The 22,886-nt window shown below is 40.6% G+C and overlaps 1 protein-coding gene across 12 annotated transcripts in view; it reads left to right on the top strand.

The window, feature by feature from the left end:
* Window positions 1-22,886, top strand: part of LOC139746704 (uncharacterized) — a 385,796-nt gene that overhangs the window by 278,607 nt on the left and 84,303 nt on the right. Inside the window, exon 6 of one of the 12 annotated variants that reach the window (XM_071658170.1) lies at window positions 9,393-10,263. The exons of the other annotated variants lie outside the window; for them this stretch is intronic. Within the exon in view, the coding sequence (XP_071514271.1) occupies window positions 9,393-9,770 (378 nt within the window). The 3' untranslated portion in view covers window positions 9,771-10,263. Of the gene's footprint in view, window positions 1-9,392; window positions 10,264-22,886 lie in introns of those variants that run through there. 12 annotated transcript variants of the gene reach the window in all.

The raw sequence follows: 22,886 nt of genomic DNA, 5'->3' as shown, positions 1-22,886 counted from the left end.
TGTATATACATATGTATGTTGGGGGGTTGGGCCACATTTACTCTCAGCTTTCTTCTTTCACACACTACCAAACTCAGTTGCCAGCTTCTGAAGTTTCTTACCCGAATTAGCCACTAGCGCTGTATCATCAGCGAACAACAACTGACTCACTTCCTTAGCTCTCTCATCCCCAACAGACTTCATACTTGCCCCTCTCTCCAAAACTCTTGCATTCACCTCCCAAACAACCCCATCCATAATTAAATTAAACAACCATGGAAACATCACACATCCCTGCCACAAACTGAGATTCCCTGAGAACCAATCACTTTCCTCTCTTCCTACTCGTACACATGCCTTACATCCTCGATAAAAACTTTTCACTGCTTCTAACAACTTGCCTCCCACACCATATATTCTTAATACCTTCCACAGAGCATCTCTATCATCTTTATCATATCCCTTCTCCAGATCCATAAATGCAACATACAAATCCATTTGCTTTTCTAAGTATTTCTCACATACATTCTTCAAAGCAAACACCTGATCCACACATCCTCTACCACTTCTGAAACCACACTGCTCTTCCCCAATATGATGCTCTGTACATGCCTTCACCCTCTCAATCAATACCCTCCCATATAATTTCCCAGGAATACTCAACAAACATATACCTCTGTAGTTTTAGTACTCACCTTTATCCCCTTTGCCTTTGTACAATGGCACTATGCAAGCATTCCGTCAATCCTCAGGCACCTCATCGTGAGTCATACATACTTTAAATAACCTTACCAACAAGTCAACAACACAATCACCCTCTTTTCTGATAAATTCCACTGTAGTACCATCCAAACCTGCTGCCTTGCCGGCTTATTTCTTCCAAAAAGCTTTTACTACCTCTTCTCTGTTTACCAAATCATTCTCCCTAACCCTCTCACTTTGCAAATTTACTATACATTATTGCTGTTTCCTGTGTCAGAGAGGTAGCGCTAGTAAGCAGACGAACAATATATATATATATATATATATATATATATATATATATATATTTTTTTTTTTTTTTTTTTTTTTTTTTTATTATACTTTGTTGCTGTCTCCCGCGTTTGCGAGGTAGCGCAAGGAAACAGACGAAAGAAATGGCCCAACCCACCCCCCATACACATGTATATACATACACCCACACACGCAAATATACATACCTACACAGCTTTCCATGGTTTACCCCAGACACTTCACATGCCCTGATTCAATCCATTGACAGCACGTCGACCCTGGTATACCACATCGATCCAGTTCACTCTATTCCTTGCCTGCCTTTCACCCTCCTGCATGTTCAGGCCCCGATCACTCAAAATCTTTTTCACTCCATCTTTCCACCTCCAATTTGGTCTCCCACTTCTCGTTCCCTCCACCTCCGACACATATATCCTCTTGGTCAATCTTTCCTCACTCATTCTCTCCATGTGACCAAACCATTTCAAAACACCCTCTTCTGCTCTCTCAACCATGCTTTTTTTATTTCCACACATCTCTCTTACCCTTACATTACTTACTCGATCAAACCACCTCACACCACACATTGTCCTCAAACATCTCATTTCCAGCACATCCACCCTCCTGCGCACAACTCTATCCATAGCCCACACCTCGCAACCATACAACATTGTTGGAACCACTATTCCTTCAAACATACCCATTTTTGCTTTCTGAGATAATGTTCTCGACTTCCACACATTCTTCAAGGCTCCCAGGATTTTCGCCCCCTCCCCCACCCTATGATTCACTTCCGCTTCCATGGTTCCATCCGCTGCCAGATCCACTCCCAGATATCTAAAACACTTTACTTCCTCCAGTTTTTCTCCATTCAAACTTACCTCCCAATTGACTTGACCCTCAACTCTACTGTACCAAATAACCTTGCTCTTATTCACATTTACTCTTAACTTTCTTCTTTCACACACTTTACCAAACTCAGTCACCAGCTTCTGCAGTTTCTCACATGAATCAGCCACCAGCGTTGTATCATCAGTGAACAACAACTGACTCACTTCCCAAGCTCTCTCATCCCCAACAGACTTCATACTTGCCCCTCTTTCCAAAACTCTTGCATTCACCTCCCTAACAACCCCATCCATAAACAAATTAAACAACCATGGAGACATCACACACCCCTGCCGGAAACCTACATTCACTGAGAACCAGTCACTTATATATATATATATATATATATATATATATCTAGAATGAGTGTGGTTGAGAGAGCAGAAGAGGGTGTATTGAAATGGTTTGGTCACATGGAGAGAATGAATGAGGAAAGATTGACTAAGAGAATATATGTGTCAGAGGTGGAGGGAACGAGAAGTGGGAGACCAAATTGGAGGTGGAAAGATGGAGTGAAAAAGATTTTGGGCGATCGGGGCCTGATCATGCAGGAGGGTGAAAGGTGTGTAAGGTATAGAGTGAATTGGAACGATGTGGTATACCAGGGTCGACGTGCTGTCAATGGATTGAACCAGGGCATGTGAAGCGTCTGGGGTAAACCATGGAAAGTTCTGTGGGGCCTGGATGTGGAAAGGGAACTGTGGTTTTGGTGCATTGTTACATGACAGCTAGAGACTGAGTGTGAACAAATGGGGCCTTTGTTGTCTTTTCCTAGTGCTACATCGCACACATGAGGGGGGAGGGGGTTGTTATTTCATGTGTGGCAAGGTGGCGATGGGAATAATAATGGCAGGCAGTATGAATTATGTACATGTGTATATATGTATATGTCTGTGTGTGTATATATATGTATACGTTGAGATGTATAGGTATGTATATTTGCATGTGTGGACGTGTATGTTTATACATGTGTATGTGGGTAGGTTGGGCCATTCTTTCGTCTGTTTCCTTGCGCTACCTTGCTAACGCGGGAGACAGCGACAAAGCAAAATGAATATATATATATATATATATATATATGTGTGTGTGTGTGTGTGTGTGTGTGTGGATCAGGTGTTTGCTTTGAAGAATGTATGTGAGAAATACTTAGAAAAGCAAATGGATTTGTATGTAGCATTTATGGATCTGGAGAAGGCTTATGATAGAGTTGATAGAGATGCTCTGTGGAAGGTATTAAGAATATATGGTGTGGGAGGCAAGTTGTTAGAAGCAGTGAAAAGTTTTTATCGAGGATGTAAGGCATGTGTACGTGTAGGAAGAGAGGAAAGTGATTGGTTCTCACTGAATGTAGGTTTGCAGCAGGGGTGTGTGATGTCTCCATGGTTGTTTAATTTGTTTATGGATGGTGTTGTTAGGGAAGTAAATGCAAGAGTTTTGGAAAGAGGGGCAAGTATGAAGTCTGTTGGGGATGAGAGAGCTTGGGAAGTGAGTCAGTTGTTGTTCGCTGATGATACAGCGCTGGTGGCTGATTCATGTGAGAAACTGCAGAAGCTGGTGACTGAGTTTGGTAAAGTGTGTGAAAGAAGAAAGTTAAGAGTAAATGTGAATAAGGGCAAGGTTATTAGGTACAGTAGGGTTGAGGGTCAAGTCAATTGGGAGGTAAGTTTGAATGGAGAAAAACTGGAGGAAGTAAAGTGTTTTAGATATCTTGGAGTGGATCTGGCAGCGGATGGAACCATGGAAGCGGAAGTGGATCATAGGGTGGGGGAGGGGGCGAAAATCCTGGGAGCCTTGAAGAATGTGTGGAAGTCGAGAACATTATCTCGGAAAGCAAAAATGGGTATGTTTGAAGGAATAGTGGTTCCAACAATGTTGTATGGTTGCAAGGCGTGGGCTATGGATAGAGTTGTGCGCAGGAGGATGGATGTGCTGGAAATGAGATGTTTGAGGACAATGTGTGGTGTGAGGTGGTTTGATCGAGTAAGTAACGTAAGGGTAAGAGAGATGTGTGGGAATAAAAAGAGCGTGGTTGAGAGAGCAGAAGAGGGTGTTTTGAAATGGTTTGGGCACATGGAGAGAATGAGTGAGGAAAGATTGACCAACGAGAAGTGGGAGACCAAATTGGAGGTGGAAAGATGGAGTGAAAAAGATTTTGTGTGATCGGGGCCTGAACATGCAGGAGGGTGAAAGGAGGGCATATATATATTTATTTTATTTTACTTTGTTGCTCTCTCCTGCATTTGCGAGGTAGCGCAAGGAAACAGACGAAAGAAATGGCCCAACCCACCCCCATACACACTCATATATATATATATATATATGTACAAAGGCAAAGGGGATAAGAGTGAGTGCTCAAATTACAGAGGTATAAGTTTGTTGAGTATTCCTGGTAAATTATATGGGAGGGTATTGATTGAGAGGGTGAAGGCATGTACAGAGCATCAGATTGGGGAAGAGCAGTGTGGTTTCAGAAGTGGTAGAGGATGTGTGGATCAGGTGTTTGCTTTGAAGAATGTATATGAGAAATACTTAGAAAAGCAAATGGATTTGTATGTAGCATTTATGGATCTGGAGAAGGCATATGATAGAGTTGATAGAGATGCTCTGTGGAAGGTATTAAGAATATATGGTGTGGGAGGAAAGTTGTTAGAAGCAGTGAAAAGTTTTTATCGAGGATGTAAGGCATGTGTACGTGTAGGAAGAGAGGAAAGTGATTGGTTCTCAGTGAATGTAGGTTTGCGGCAGGGGTGTGTGATGTCTCCATGGTTGTTTAATTTGTTTATGGATGAGGTTGTTAGGGAGGTAAATGCAAGAGTTTTGGAAAGAGGGGCAAGTATGAAGTCTGTTGGGGATGAGAGAGCTTGGGAAGTGAGTCAGTTGTTGTTCGCTGATGATACAGCGCTGGTGGCTGATTCATGTGAGAAACTGCAGAAGCTGGTGACTGAGTTTGGAAAAGTGTGTGGAAGAAGAAAGTTAAGAGTAAATGTGAATAAGAGCAAGGTTGTTAGGTACAGTAGGGTTGAGGGTCAAGTCAATTGGGAGGTGAGTTTGAATGGAGAAAAACTGGAGGAAGTGAAGTGTTTTAGATATCTGGGAGTGGATCTGGCAGCGGATGGAACCATGGAAGCGGAGGTGGATCATAGGGTGGGGGAGGGGGCGAAAATCCTGGGGGCCTTGAAGAATGTGTGGAAGTCGAGAACATTATCTCGGAAAGCAAAAATGGGTATGTTTGAAGGAATAGTGGTTCCAACAATGTTGTATGGTTGCGAGGCGTGGGCTATGGATAGAGTTGTGCGCAGGAGGATGGATGTGCTGGAAATGAGATGTTTGAGGACAATGTGTGGTGTGAGGTGGTTTGATCGAGTGAGCAACGTAAGGGTAAGAGAGATGTGTGGAAATAAAAAGAGCGTGGTTGAGAGAGCAGAAGAGGGTGTTTTGAAGTGGTTTGGGCATATGGAGAGGATGAGTGAGGAAAGATTGACCAAGAGGATATATGTGTCGGAGGTGGAGGGAACAAGGAGAAGAGGGAGACCAAATTGGAGGTGGAAAGATGGAGTGAAAAAGATTTTGTGTGATCGGGGCCTGAACATGCAGGAGGGTGAAAGGAGGGCAAGGAATAGAGTGAATTGGATCGATGTGGTATACCGGGGTTGACGTGCTGTCAGTGGATTGAATCAAGGCATGTGAAGCGTCTGGGGTAAACCATGGAAAGCTGTGTAGGTATGTATATTTGCGTGTGTGGGCGTATGTATATACATGTGTATGGGGGGTGGGTTGGGCCATTTCTTTCGTCTGTTTCCTTGCGCTACCACGCAAACGCGGGAGACAGCAACAAAGTATAATAAAAAAAAAAATAAAAAAAAAAAATATATATATATATATATATATATATATATATATATATATATATATATATATATTTATATATATATTCAAACTTTCAAACTATTCCTCATTTCCCGCATTAGCAAGGTAGCGTTAAGAACAGAGGAATGGGCCTCTGGCCTCTGCGGGAATATCCTCACCTGGCCCCCTTCTCTGTTCCTTCTTTTGGAAAATTAAACAAAAAAACAAGGGGAGGATTTCCAGCCCCCCCCCCCCCCCCCCCCCCCCCCCCCACACCCCTCCCTCCCCTCATAGTCGCCTTGTACGACATGCAGGGAATACATGGGAAGTATTCTTTCTCCCCTATCCCCAGGGATATATATATATATATATATATATATATATATATATATATATATATATATGTATATATATATATATATATATATATATATATATATATATATATATATATATATATATATATTTTTTTTTTTTTTTTTTTTTTTTTTTTTTTTTTTTTTTGCTGTCTCCCGCATTTGCGAGGTAGCGCAAGGAAACAGACGAAAGAAATGGCCCAACCCACCCCCATACACATGTATATACATACGTCCACACACGCAAATATACATACCTACACAGCTTTCCATGGTTTACCCCAGACGCTTCACATGCCCTGATTCAATCCACTGACAGCACGTCAGCCCCGGTATACCACATCGATCCAATTCACTCTATTCCTTGCCCTCCTTTCACCCTCCTGCATGTTCAGGCCCCGATCACACAAAATCTTTTTCACTCCATCTTTCCACCTCCAATTTGGTCTCCCTCTTCTCCTTGTTCCCTCCACCTCCGACACATATATCCTCTTGGTCAATCTTTCCTCACTCATTCTCTCCATGTGCCCAAACCATTTCAAAACACCCTCTTCTGCTCTCTGAACCACGCTCTTTTTATTTCCTCATCTCTCTTACCCTTACGTTACTTACTCGATCAAACCACCTCACACCACACATTGTCCTCAAACATCTCATTTCCAGCACATCCATCCTCCTGCGCACCACTCTATCCATAGTCCACGCCTCGCAACCATACAACATTGTTGGAACCACTATTCCTTCAAACATACCCATTTTTGCTTTCCGAGATAATGTTCTCGACTTCCACACATTCTTCAAGGATCCCAGAATTTTCGCCCCCTCCCCCACCCTATGATCCACTTCCGCTTCCATGGTTCCATCCGCTGCCAGATCCACTCCCAGATATCTAAAACACTTCACTTCCTCCAGTTTTTCTCCATTCAAACTCACCTCCCAATTGACTTGACCCTCAACCCTACTGTACGTAATAACCTTGCTCTTATTCACATTTACTCTTAACTTTCTTCTTTCACGCACTTTACCACTATATATATACACATATATATATATATATATATATCCCTGGGGATGGGAGAAAGAATACTTCCCACGTATTCCCTGCGTGTCGTAGAAGGCGACTAAAAGGGAAGGGAGCAAGGGGCTGGAAATCCTCCCCTCTTTTTTTTTTTTTTTTCCAAAGGAAGGAACAGAGAAGGGGGCTGGATGAGGATGTTTCCTCAGAGGCCCAGTCCTCTGTTCTTAACGCTACCTCGCTGATGCGGGAAATGGCAAATAGTATGAAAGAAAGATATATATATATATATATATATATATATATATATATATATATATATATATATATATATATATATTGCGCTACCTCGCAATACGCGGGAGACAGCGACAAAGTATAAAAAAAAAAAAAAAAAATATATATATATATATATATATATATATATATATATATATATATATATATATATATATATATATATATATATCTACTTACGCTAGTTCTAAGTTGATAGACAAGTTCCTAAGGGAGGATGAACAGCTGGTTTGTCTGGTCCTACTGCTGCTCCCAGGATTCAAATTAAATCTATGCATGCTCAACCCTGGATGGCCCATGAATGTTTGTGGAAAGTATATTTTTTTTCTTTTTAATTTTGACAAATCAGCACTCTAACCATGACTTTTAAACTGTTCTGTAAGAGTCAGGTCAATGGTCATCAGTGTCATGGGTGAAGATGTATTTGTCAAGAATGAAGTGAAAATATGTTTATCAAGGATTAATTGAAAATGTGGCTCTTAAGGATGAGATGAATTTAGTTTAAGGATGAGGTGAATTTAGGTTAATTGTGGGTGATTTGAAAATACATTTGTCAAAGATAAAGTGAATATAGATTTGTTGAAGGCAAAGTGAATTTAGGTTGATGACAGAAGTAGTGAAAATGTTTTTGTCAAGCTTTAGCATTTTCGTGTGAGTGTTGGCATTTATATGTCTCTTTTCACAGGAGAACATACTGGTTTAGCTGAGTTTTTTTGTATTAGTATGTTTCCATTCTGGAGGATGAAGATTTCATTGGTTTTGCACTGTTTCTTTTTCTCTTTTATATTACTATCAACACTCAGCACAATAACCCTGGCCTTTGACATTATTCATAAGGGGCAAGTCAAAGGCCTGTAGTGTCGAGGGATTAGTGAAAATGCATTTGTTGAAAGGGAAGTGAATATATTACTGAGGATATGGAAGATGAATTTGTGTAGGGTGAAGTGAAGATGCAATTTAGATGTTCGTGTATATATACGTTTCTGGAGTGTGTAGGGAAGATTCATTTGTTGAAGGAAAACTTAATTGCATTTGCTCATAAGTGCTGGTCTTTCAAGTTTGTATTGTTTCAGTTCTCTGAACTGCATTCTCTATTTTATTGGCATTAAATATTTTGAAATTGATGTGACAGTTTTTATTTATGAGTTATTCAAATGTGTGTAGGGATGATTCATTAAAAGTACTTTTATTCTGATGTAGAGTGAAAAGGAGAGGCATTCCCCAAATTATGTACCATATAGACGAGGATGTTTTTTGAGTTTTCTGGAGATTTTGTCTTGATTGCCGGTAGGACTGTTTTGTTTCATATAGTATGTATTGAGCTAATCATGTTGTCATCCAGGGCACAGATTGATGTAAAATGTGCCATCATTGCTTTCATTGGAAGAACATGGTGCAAATTAATGGGATTACTGTATGAATTATTGATTGGATGGAATAAACCCTTCTGATTGTTTTAAATATCAACAAATTAATCCATAAGGGATAAAATCTTACCTTATTTTCTTAATGAATATTGATATTATAATGGAAATGCATGTAAGATTTAAACCATTCCCCCATTTTGATATCCATTGAGATGCTGAGCTAAGAAAATAAATTCTTGAATCCTATACTGTAAGAAAAGGAGGCTGAAGAAGAAGCTGTTGTACTTTAGAGATTTGGAGGTGTGAAATTTGAAGATGAAAGAAACCTGAGCTGAAGTGTTATTAAAACCCAGTATTTCTGAATGAGGACTATCTGATTGGTAAGCTTTCAAGACCTTTTTATAATGCCACATATGTTGCACAACAAAACATAGATTTCTGATGAATTTCTAAAACTCATGTAGAATTCCATAATAAACATAGATATATTTATTCATATGTTTGAAACTTTTGCAAGTTAAAAGTGCAAGTCTTTATCTTTGAAAACAATAGGTATCTGTTTAAATCTCATAGTTTTGCCATCGGTGAGTATTGCGGTGTGATGGATAAACAACGGCCAGACACCGCTAACGGTGGCTGTGTGTGTTTCAGGTGGGCGGTGTGAGTCATGGTGGCCGGGGCTTGGTGTCTGTGGCGATGCCGCTGCCAGTGTCATATTGGCAACCAGCGCCTGCAACGACTGAAATGGGCATGTGGGGCAGGCGCAGTGGGGTACGGGGTGCAGGCGAGCGCCGCCACTCATGTTCAGTATGTGGGAAGGCCTTCAAGCTGAAGCACCATCTGGTAGAGCACGATGTTGTCCACCGTGCTGAGAAACCATTTTCTTGCCCACTCTGCCCAGCAGCCTTCAAACGTGCCAAGCAAGTGAAATACCATATGCGCCTCCATCACCATTCTCACACTGGTGCATCACCTTCACTTATTCCTCATTCATCTCCCAGTGCCCCTGAACCCCCCCATACAAGTTAGTGGAGACTATATTGGAAAGGTCAATAAAGAGTGGACAGTTTGTATCCATGCGAATATGATTTTGCCACCATTTTTTGGTTTACAGTATTTGTTATTATTAGTTCTCCAAAAAGAAATAATTGTCATAGAATCTAGTTTGGCATTTTGATAATCATGTCATTTAAATGTATGATGAATTTTAGAAGAGGCACAGCAGTAACACCAATCTTTTCAACCTGTGCAGAGTGTTCAGGGCATTATTTGCTGTATGTGCACAGGGTTGGTGTCTCTCTTGCATAAAGAGCCTGTTGACTGAGCTAACCTCTGGCCTGGAAGTTGCCACCCCTTGAAAAATGAAAAATTGTATGAGTAATGTTAGATTGTTTTTTTTTTCAGTGAATTATAACATGTTCCAGAATTTTCTGGAGTACAGTAAAATCTTTCATTTACAGTGTACTCCTGTATATAATTAAGCCTGTCTTTGTGTCCAGGTGAAAAATAAAAGATTTATAATGACAGTGTTTTATATTCCCATAGCAAATAATAGGTGTTTAGTGATGGAACTTATTTGGCTTTGCTTTATAATTTGAAGTTGTAATATGACTAGAATTTTAGCAAACTGAAAAAAAATTCTCTAAAAAAGCAAACTAACTGAGATGTACCATGTATAATGAAGTGTGTTATCTTGTATATTGTGTTGGGTTGTGAAATACTTTGTTGCTTTCTGGTCCATGGCACTCAGCATTGGTGTTCTAAGCCTTGCCATAAGAGTAATATGAATAACTCAAGAAAATTCATTATATCTACTTATATCTGATGCAAAAAGTACACAAGTAGTGAGTGCTTATAATACATAAGATGAAGAAAACCACAAAGAAACAGTAAATATAAGTATTTTTTGTTTCCTTATGGTTTTACTTGCATATATATATATATATATATATATATATATAGGTATGTGTAGGTATGTATATTTGCGTGTGTGGATGTATGTATATACATGTGTATGGGGGGGGTTGGGCCATTTCTTTCGTCTGTTTCCTTGCGCTACCTCGCAAACGCGGGAAACAGCGACAAAGTATAAAAAAAAAATATATATATATATATATATATATATATATATATATATATATATATATATATATATATATATATATAAATGTATATACCACATCGTTCCAATTCACTCTCTTCCTTGCACGCCTTTCACCCTCCTGCATGTTCAGGCCCCGATCACTCAAAATCTTTTTCACTCCATCTTTCCACCTCCAATTTGATCTCCCACTTCTCGTTCCCTCCACCTCTGACACATATATCCTCTTGGTCAATCTTTCCTCACTCATTCTCTCCATGTGACCAAACCATTTCAAAACACCCTCTTCTGCTCTCTCAACCACACTCTTTTTATTACCACACATCTGTCTTACCCTGTTATTACTTACTCGATCAAACCACCTCACACCACATATTGTCCTCAAACATCTCATTTCCAGCACATCCACCCTCCTGCACACAACTCTATCCATAGCCCACACCTTACAACCATATAACAGTGTTGGAACCACTATTCCTTCAAACATACCCATTTTTGCTTTCTGAGATAATGTTCTTGACTTCCACACATTCTTCAAGGCTCCCAGAACTTTCACCTCCTCCCCCACCCTATGATTCACTTCTGCTTCCATGGTTCCATCTGCTGCCAAATCCACTCTCAGATATCTAAAACGCTTCACTTCCTCCAGTTTTTCTCCATTCAAACTCACCTCCAAATTGACTTTACCCTCAACCCTACTGTACCTAATAACCTTGCTCTTATTCACATTTACTCAACTTTCTTCTTTCACACACTTTACCAAATTCAGTCACCACTTTCTGCAGTTTCTCACATGAATCAGCCACCAGCGCTGTATTATATATATATATATATATATATATATATATATATATATATATATATATATATATATTCTTTCTTTCAAACTATTCGCCATTTCCCGCGTTAGCGAGGTAGTGTTAAGAACAGAGGACTGGGCCTTTGAGGGAATATCCTCACCTGGCCCCCTTCTCTGTTCCTTCTTTTGGAAAATTAAAAAAAAACTGAGAGGAGAGAATTTCCAGCCCCCCACTCCCTTCCCTTTTAGTCGCCTTCTACGACACGCAGGGAATACGTGGGAAGTATTCTTTCTCCCCTATCCCCAGGGATAATATATATATATATATATATATATATATATATATATATATATATATATATATATATTTTTTTTTTTTTTTTTTTTTTTTTTTTTTTTGCCGCTGTCTCCCGCGTTTGCGAGGTAGCACAAGGAAACAGACGGAAGAAATGGCCCAACCCACCCCCATACACATGTATATGCATACGTCCACACACGCAAATATACATACCTACACAGCTTTCCATGGTTTACCCCAGACGCTTCACATGCCCTGATTCAATCCACTGACAGCACGTCAACCCCGGTATACCACATCGATCCAATTCACTCTATTCCTTGCCCTCCTTTCACCCTCCTGCATGTTCAGGCCCCGATCACACAAAATCTTTTTCACTCCATCTTTCCACCTCCAATTTGGTCTCCCACTTCTCCTCGTTCCCTCCACCTCCGACACATATATCCTCTTGGTCAATCTTTCCTCACTCATTCTCTCCATGTGCCCAAACCATTTCAAAACACCCTCTTCTGCTCTCTCAACCACGCTCTTTTTATTTCCACACATCTCTCTTACCCTTACGTTACTTACTCGATCAAACCATCTCACACCACACATTGTCCTCAAACATCTCATTTCCAGCACATCCATCCTCCTGCGCACAACTCTATCCGTAGCCCACACCTCGCAGCCATACAACATTGTTGGAACCACTATTCCTTCAAACATACCCATTTTTGCTTTCCGAGATAATGTTCTTGACTTCCACACATTCTTCAAGGCTCCCAGGATTTTCACCCCCTCCCCCACCCTATGATCCACTTCCACTTCCATGGTTCCATCCGCTGCCAGATCCACTCCCAGATATCTAAAACACTTTACTTCCTCCTGTTTTTCTCCATTCAAACTTACCTCCCAATCGACTTGACCCTCAACCTTACTGTACCTAATTACCTTGCTAAATTTACATTTACTCTTAACTTTTTTCTTTCACACACTTTACCAAACTCAGTCACCAGCTTCTGCAGTTTCTCACATGAATCAGCCACCAGCGCTGTATCATCAGCGAACAACAACTGACTCACTTCCCAAGCTCTCTCATCCCCAACAGACTTCATACTTGCCCCTCTTTCCAAAACTCTTGCATTCACCTCCCTAACAACCCCATCCATAAACAAATTAAACAACCATGGAGACATCACACACCCCTGCCGCAAACCTACATTCACTGAGAACCAATCACTTTCCTCTCTTCCTTCACGTACACATACCTTACATCCTTGATAAAAACTTTTCACTGCTTCTAACAACTTGCCTCCCACACCATATATTCTTAATACCTTCCACAGAGCATCTCTATCAACTCTATCATATGCCTTCTCCAGATCCATAAATGCTACATACTAATCCATTTGCTTTTCTAAGTATTTCTCACATACATTCTTCAAAGCAAACACCTGATCCACACATCCTCTACCACTTCTGAAACCACACTGCTCTTCCCCAATCTGATGCTCTGTACATGCCTTCACCCTCTCAATCAATACCCTCCCATATAATTTACCAGGAATACTCAACAAACTTATACCTCTGTAATTTGAGCACTCACTCTTATCCCCTTTGCCTTTGTACAATGGCACTATGCACGCATTCCGCCAATCCTCAGGCACCTCACCATGAGTCATACATACATTAAATAACCTTACCAACCAGTTAATAATACAGTCATCCCCTTTTTTAATAAATTCCACTGCAATACCATCGAAACCTACTGCCTTGCCGGCTTTCATCTTCTGCAAAGCTTTTACTACCTCTTCTCTGTTTGCCATATCATTTTCCCTAACCCTCTCACTTTGCACACCACCTCGACCAAAACACCCTATATCTGCCACTCTATCATCAAACACATTCAACAAACCTTCAAAATACTCACTCCATCTCCTTCTCACATCACCACTACTTGTTATCACCTCCCCATTTGCGCCCTTCACTGAAGTTCCCATTTGCTCCCTTGTCTTATGCACTTTATTTACCTCCTTCCAGAACATCTTTTTATTCTCCCTAAAATTTAATGATACTCTCTCACCCCAACTCTCATTTGCCCTCTTTTTCACCTCTTGCACCTTTCTCTTGACCTCCTGTCTCTTCCTTTTATACATCTCCCACTCAATTGCATTTTTTCCTTGCATAACTCGTCCAAATGCCTCTCTCTTCTCTTTCACTAATAATCTTACTTCTTCATCCCACCACTCACTACCCTTTCTAATCAACCCACCTCCCACTCTTCTCATGCCACAAGTATCTTTTGTGCAATCCATCACTGATTCCCTAAATACATCCCATTCCTCCCCCACTCCCCTTACTTCCATTGTTCTCACCTTTTTCCATTCTGTACTCAGTCTCTCCTGGTACTTCCTCACACAAGTCTCCTTCCCAAGCTCACTTACTCTCACCACTCTCCTCACCCCAACTTTCACTCTTCTTTTCTGAAAACCCATACAAATCTTCACCTTCGCCTCCACAAGATAATGATCAGACATCCCTCCAGTTGCACCTCTCAGCACATTAACATGTGGGTGGGTTGGGCCATTCTTTTGTCTGTTTCCTTGCGCTACCTCGCTAACGCAGGAGACAGCGACAAAGCAAAATGATAATAATATAAATATATATATATAAATATATATATATATATATATATATATATATATATATATATATATATATATATATATATATATTTTATTTATTCATTTATTTATTATACTTAATCACTGTTTCCTGTGTCAGTGAGGTAGTGTCAGGAAAGAGACAAAGAATGGCCCATCCACTCATATACACACACACACACACACACATGTATATATATATATATATATATATATATATATATATATATATATATATATATATATATATATTTATATTATTATCATTTTGCTTTGTCGCTGTCTCCTGCGTTAGCGAGGTAGCGCAAGGAAACAGACAAAAGAATGGCCCAACCCACCCACATGCACATGTATATACATACACATCCACACATTCAAATATACATACCTATACATCTCAATGTATACATATATATACACACACAGACATATATATACACATGTACATAATTCATACTGCCCGTCTTTATTCATTCCCATCGCCACCCCGCCACACATGAAATAACAACCACTTTTCCCGCATGTGCGCGAGGTAGCGCTACAAAAAGCCAACAAAGGCCACATTCGTTCACACTCAGTCTCTAGCTGTCATGTATATGTATGTATATATATATATATATATATATATATATATATATATATATATATATATATATATATATATATTCTTTTCTTTCAAACTATTTGCCATTTCCCGCGTTAGCAAGGTAGGGTTAAGAACAGAGGACTGGGCCTTTGAGGGAATATCCTCACCTGGCCCCCTTCTCTGTTCCTTCTATAGGAAAATTGAAAAAAAAAATTAGGAAAAAAAAAGAGAGGGGAGGATTTCAAGCCACCCGCTCCCTCCCCTTTTAGTCGCCTTCTACGACACGCAGGGAATACGTGGGAAGTATTCTTTCTCCCCTATCCCCAGGGATAATATATATATATATATATATATATATATATATATATATATATATATGTGTGTGTGTGTGTGATATGTAAGTGTATGTAATAGAGTGTAAGAAAGTAAACTCTTGATTGATATGGGTAAAACTGAAAGTGGATGGAGAGAGATGGGTAATTATTAGCACCTATGCACCTGTTCATGGGAAGAAAGATCATGAGATGCAATTGTTTTGGGAGCAGCTGAGTGAGTGTTTTCACAGCTTTGATGCAAGAGACCGGGTTACAGTGATGGGTGAATTGAAGTAAAGGTAAGTAATGTGGCAGTTGAGGGTATAATTGGTGTACATGGGGTGTTCAGTGTTGTAAATGGAAATGGTGAAGAGCTTGTAGATTTGTGTGCTGAAAAAGGGCTGGTGATTGGGAATACCTGGTTTAAAAAGAGAGATATACATAGATATACATAAGTGTACGTATGTAAATAGGAGAGATGGCCAGAGATCTTTATTGGATTACGTGTTAATTGATAGGCGCGTGAAAGAGAGACTTTAGATATTAATATGCTGAGAGGGGCAACTGGAGGGGTGTCTGATCATTATCTTGTGGAGGTGAAGGCGAAGATTTGTAGAGGTTTTCAGAAAAGAAGAGTGAGTGTTGGGGTGAAGAGAGTGTTGAGAGTAAGTGAGCTTGGGAAGGAGACTTGTTTGAGGAAGTACCAGGAGAGATTAAGTCAGAATGGATAAAGGTGAGAGCAAATGATGTAAGGGGAGTGTGGGAGGAATGGGATGTATTTAGGGAAGCAGTGATGGCTTGCGCAAGGTAGTAGGTGGGCAGATTAGAAAGGGTAGTGAGTGGTGGAATGAAGAAGTAAGATTGTTAGTGAAAGAGAAGATAGGCATTTGGACGATTTTTGGAGGGAAGTAGTTTGAATGACAGGGAAATATATAAAAGAATGAGGCAGGAGGTCATGAGAAAGGTGCAAGAGGTGAAAAGAGGGCATATGAGAGTTGGGTTGAAAGAGTTTCATTAAATTTTAGGGAGAATAAAATGATGTTTTGGAAGGAGGTAAATAAAGTGCGTAAGACAAGAGAACAATTGGGAACATCAGTGAAGGGGCAGATGAGGAGGTAATAAGAAGTAGTGGTGAAGTGAGAAAGAGGTGGAGTGAGTATTTTGAAGGTTTGTTGAGTGTGTTTGATGATAGGGTGGGAGATATAGTGTGTTTTGGTCGAGGAGGTGGGCAAAGTGAGAAAGGTCAGAAAAAATGGTTTGGTAAACAGAGAAGAGGTAGTGAAAGCTTTGCAGAAGATGAAAGCCTGCAAGGTGGCGGGTTTGGATGGTATTGCACTGGAATTTATTAAAAATGGGGGTGACTGTGTTGTTGACTGGTTGGGAAGGATATTCAGTGTATGTATGGTTCATGGTGAAGTGCCTGAGGATTGGCAGAATGCATGCATAGTTCCATTGTACAAAGGCAAAGTGGATAAAGGTGAGTGTTCAAATTATAGAGGCATAAGTTTTTTTTAGTAATCTTAGGAAATTATATGGGAGGGTATTGATTAAGAGGATAAAGGCATGTACAGAGCATCAGATTTGGGAAGAGCAGTGTGGTTTCAGAAGTGGTGGAGGATGTGTGAATCAGGTGTTTGCTTTGAAGATTGTATGTGAGAAATACTTAGAAAATGAGATCGATTTGTATGCAGCATTTATGGATCTGGAGAAGGCATATGATAAAGTTAATAGAGATGCTTTTTGGAAGGTATTAAGAGTATATGGTGTGGGAGGTAAGTTGGTAGAAGCAGTTAAAAGTTTTTATCAAGGATGTAAGGCATGTATATGAGTAGGAAGAGAGGAAAGTGATTGGTTCCCAGTGAATGTCGGTTTGTGGCAGGGGTGCATGATGTCTCCATGGTTATCTAATTTGTTTTGTGGATGGGGTTGTTAGGGAGGTGAACGTGAGAGTTTTGGAGAGAGGGGCAAGTATGCAGTCTGTTGTGAATGAGAGGGCTTGGGAAGTAAGCAAATTGTTGTTCGCTGATGATATAGCACTGGTGGCTGATTCGGGTGAGAAACTGCAAAAGTTGGTGACTGAGTTTGGTAAAGTGTGTGAAAGAAGAAAGCTGAAAGCAAATTTGAATAAGAGCAAGGTAATTTGGTTCAGTAGGGTTGAGGGACAAGTTAATTGGGAGGTCAGTTTGAATAGAGAAAAACTGGAGGAAGTGAAGTGTTTTAGATATCTGGGAGTTGATTTTGGAGCAGATGGAACCATTTAAGCAGAAGTTAGTCACAGGGTTGGGGAGGGGGCAAAGGTCCTTGGAGCGTTGAAGAATGTGTGGAACTCGAGAACGTTATCTCGGAGGGCAGAAATGGATATGTTTGAAGGAATAGTGTTTCCAACAATGTTATATGGTTGCGAGGCATGGGCTATAGATAGGGTTGTGCATAGGAGGGTGGCTGTGTTGGAAATGAAATGTTTGAGGGCAATATGTGGTGTGAGGTGGTTTGATCGAGTAAGTAATGAAAGGGTAAAAGAGATGTTTGGAAATACAAAGAGTGTGGTTGAGAGAGCAGAAGAGGGTGTATTGAAATGGTTTGGTCACATGGAGAGAATGAGTGAGGAAACATCGACAAAGAGGATATATGTATATGGAAAGTTTTGTGGGACCTGGATGTGAAAAGGGAGCTGTGGTTTCGGTGCATCACACAACAGGTAGAGACTGAGTGTGAATGAATGTGGCCTTTGTCATGTTTTCCTAGCACTACCTCGCACATGCCGGGTTGTTGTTGTTGTTGTTGTTATTTCATGTGTGACGGGGTGGTGACAGGAATGAATAGAGGCAGCAAGCATGAATTATGTAAATGTGTATATATGTATATGTCTCTGTATATGTATATATGTATATGTTGAAATGTATAGGTATGTATATGTGCGTGTGTGGACATGTATGTATATTCATGTGTATTTGGACGGGTTGGGCCATTCTTTCGACTGGTTCCTTGCGCTACCTTGCTGTCGTGGGGTGGTGACAGTAATGAATAAAGGCAGTAAGTATGAGTTATGTACATGTGTATATATGTATATGTCTGTGTATTTGTATATATTGAAATGTATAGATATCTCGGAAAGCAAAAATGGGTATGTTTGAAGGAATAGTGGTTCCAACAATGTTGTATGGTTGCGAGGCGTGGGCTATGGATAGAGTTGTGCGCAGGAGGATGGATGTGCTGGAAATGAGATGTTTGAGGACAATGTGTGGTGTGAGGTGGTTTGATCGAGTGAGTAACGTAAGGGTAAGAGAGATGTGTGGAAATAAAAAGAGCGAGGGAACGAGGAGAAGAGGGAGACCAAATTGGAGGTGGAGGGATGGAGTGAAGAAGATTTTGTGTGATCGGGGCCTGAACATGCAGGAGGGTGAAAGGAGGGCAAGGAATAGAGTAAATTGGAGCGATGTGGTATACCGGGTTGACGTGCTGTTAGTGGATTGAATCAAGGCATGTGAAGCGTCTGGGGTAAACCATGGAGAGCTGTGTAGGTGTGTATATTTGCGTGTGTGGACGTATGTATATACATGTGTATGGGGGGGTTGGGCCATTTCTTTCGTCTGTTTCCTTGCGCTACCTCGCAAACGCGGGAGACAGCGACAAAGTATAATAATAAAAAAAATAAATATAAGGTATTTGTGCATGTGTGGATGTGTGTGTATATATATATATATATATACATGTGTATGTGGGTGGGTTGGGCCATCCTTTTGTCTGTTTCCTTGCGCTAACGCAGGGTGGCGATGGGAATGAATAAAGGCAGCAAGTATGAATTATGTACATGTGTATATATGTATATGTCTGTGTATGTGTATATATGTGTACGTTGAAATGTATAGGTATGTATATGTGCATGTGTGGACGTGTATGTATATACATGTGTATGTGGGTGGATTGGGCCTTTCTTTCGTCTGTTTCCTTGCGTTACATCACTAACGCTAGAGACAGCGACAAGGTATAATTAAAAAAAAGATATATATATATATATATATATATATATATATATATATATATATATATATATATATTTTTTTTTTTTTTTTTTTTCCGCTGTCTCCTGCGTTTGCGAGGTAGCGCAAGGAAACAGACAAAAGAAATGGCCCAACCCACCCCCATACACATGTATATACATACGTCCACACACGCAAATATACATACCTACACAGCTTTCCATGGTTTACCCCAGACGCTTCACATGCCCTGATTCAATCCACTGACAGCACGTCAACCCCGGTATACCACATCGCTTCAATTCACTCTATTCCTTGCCCTCCTTTCACCCTCCTGCATGTTCAGGCCCCGATCACACAAAATCTTTTTCACTCCATCTTTCCACCTCCAATTTGGTCTCCCTCTTCTTGTTCCCTCCACCTCCGACACATATATCCTCTTGGTCAATCTTTCCTCACTCATTCTCTCCATGTGCCCAAACCATTTCAAAACACCCTCTTCTGCTCTCTCAACCACGCTCTTTTTATTTCCACACGTCTCTCTTACCCCTACGTTACTTACTCGATCAAACCACCTCACACCACACATTGTCCTCAAACATCTCATTTCCAGCACATCCATCCTCCTGTGCACAACTCTATCCATAGCCCACGCCTCGCAACCATACAACATTGTTGGAACCACTATTCCTTCAAACATACCCATTTTTGCTTTCCGAGATAATGTTCTCGACTTCCACACATTCTTCAAGGCTCCCAGAATTTTCGCCCCCTCCCCCACCCTATGATCCACTTCCGCTTCCATGGTTCCATCCGCTGCCAGATCCACTCCCAGATATCTAAAACACCACCTCGACCAAAACACCCTATATCTGCCACTCTATCATCAAACACATTCAACAAACCTTCAAAATACTCACTCCATCTCCTTCTCACATCACCACTACTTGTTATCACCTCCCCATTTGCGCCCTTCACTGAAGTTCCCATTTGCTCCCTTGTCTTACCCACTTTATTTACCTCCTTATATATATATATATATATATATATATATATATATATATATATATATATTATCCCTGGGGATAGGGGATTAAGAATACTTCCCACGTATTCCCTGCGTGTCGTAGAAGGCGACTAAAAGGGGAGGGAGCAGGGGATTGGAAATCCTCCCCTCTCGTTTTTTTTTTTTTTTTTTTTAATTTTCCAAAAGAAGGAACAGAGGGGGCCAGGTGAGGATATTCCAAAAAAAGCCCAGTCCTCTGTTCTTAACGCTACCTCGCTAACGCGGGAAATGGCGAATAGTTTAAAAGAAAGAATATATATATATATATATTATATATATATATTTCTTTTCTTCTTTCAAACTATTCGCCATTTCCCGCATTAGCGAGGTAGCGTTAAGAACAGATGACTGGGCCTTTGAGGGACTACCCTCACCTGGCCCAATTCTCTGTTCCTTCTTTTGGAAAATTAAAAAAAAAAAATGAGAGGGGAGGATTTCCAGCCCCCCGCTCCCTCCCCTTTTAGTCGCCTTCTACGACACGCAGGGAATACATGGGAAGTATTCTTGCTCCCCTATCCCCAGGGATAATATATATATATATATATATATATATTTATATTAAAGGGGTGACTGTTGTTGTTGATTGGTTTATAAGGATATTCAGTGTATGTATGGATCATGGTGAAGTACCTGAGGATTGGCAGAATGCATGCATAGTGCCTTTGTACAAAGGCAAAGGGGATAGAGGTGAGTGTTCAAATTACAGAGGCATAAGTTTGTTGAGTATTCCTGGGAAATTCTATGGGAGGGTATTGATTGAGAAGGTAAAGGCATGTACAGAACATCATATTGGGGAAGAGCATTGGTTTCAAATGTGGTAGAGGATGTGTGGATCAGGTGTTTGTTTTGAAAAATGTATGTGAGAAATACTTGGAAAAACAGATGGATTTGTATGTAGCATTTATGGATCTGGAAAAGGCATATGGTAGAGTTGATAGAGATGCTTTGTGGAAGGTTTTCAGAGTATATGGTGTGGGAGGTAAGTTGCTAGAAGCAGTGAAAAGTTTTTACCAAGGATGTAAGGCATGTGTATGATTAGGAAGAGAGGAGAGTGATTGGTTCCCAGTGAATGTCAGTTTGCTGCAGGGGCACGTGATGTCCTCATGTTTCTTTAGTTTGTTTATGGATGTGGGTGTTTAGAAGGTGAATGCAAGAGTTTTGGAGAGAGGGACAAGTATGCAGTCTATTGTGGATGAGATGGCCTGGGAAGTGAGTCAGTTGTTGTTCGCTGATGATACAGCGCTGGTAGCTGATTTGGGTGAGAAACTGCAGAAGTTGGTGACTGGGTTTGGTAAAGTGTGTGAGAGGAGAAAGTTGAGAGTAATTGTGAATAAGAGCAAGGTTAGTTATGGATGGAGTTGTTAGGGAGGTGAATGCAAGAGTTTTGGAGAGAGGGGCAAGTATGCAGTCTGTTGTGGATGAGAGGGCCTGGGAAATGAGTCAGTTGTTGTTCGCTGATGATTCAGCACTGGTGAATGATTCAGCATTGGTTGATAATTCAGGTGAGAAACTGCAGAAGTTGTTGACTCAGTTTGGTAAAGTGTGTGAAAGGAGAAAGTTGAGAGTAATTGTGAATAAGAGCAAGGTTAGTTCAGTAGGGTTGAAGGACAAGTTAATTGGGAGGTAAGTTTGAATGGAGAAAAACTGGAAGAAGTGAAGTGTTTTAGATATCTGGGAGTTTTGTTAGCAGCGGATGGAACCATGAAAGCAGAAGCGAGTCACAGGGTGGGGGAGGGGGCAAAGGTCCTGGGAGTGTCGAAGAATGTGTGGAAGTCGAGAACGTTATCTCGGAGAGCATAAATGGGTATGTTTGAGGGAATAGTAGTTCCAACAATGTTATATGGTTGCAAGGCATGGGCCATAAATAGGGTTGTACGGAGAAAGATGGATGTGTTGGAAATGAAATGTTTGACCACATATGTGGTGTGAGATGGTTTGATTGAGTAAGTAATGAAAGGGTAAGATATATGTTTGGTAATGGAAAGAGTGTGGTTGAGAGAGGAGAAGAGGGTGTGTTGAAATGGTTTGGACACATGGAGAGAATGAGTGAGTAAAGATTGACAAAGAGGATTTGTGTCAGAGGTGGAGGGAGCAAGAAGCGGGAGACCAAAGTGGAGGTGGAAGGATGGAGTGAAAAAGATTTTGAGCAATTGGGGCCTGAACATACAGGATGGTGAAAGGTATGCAAGGAATAGAGTGAATTGTGACAATGTGGTATAATGGGGTAAACATGCTATCAGTGGAATGAACTAGGGCATGCGAAGTATCTGGGGTAAACCATGGAAAGGTGTGTGGGGCCTGGATGTGGAAAGGGAGCTGTGGTTTTGGTGCATAACACATGACAGCTAGAGAATGA

The sequence above is a fragment of the Panulirus ornatus genome, chromosome 66, assembly GCF_036320965.1.
Source record: "Panulirus ornatus isolate Po-2019 chromosome 66, ASM3632096v1, whole genome shotgun sequence".
Taxonomy (NCBI): domain Eukaryota; kingdom Metazoa; phylum Arthropoda; class Malacostraca; order Decapoda; family Palinuridae; genus Panulirus; species Panulirus ornatus.
This window is presented reverse-complemented; position numbering and strand designations above follow the sequence as displayed.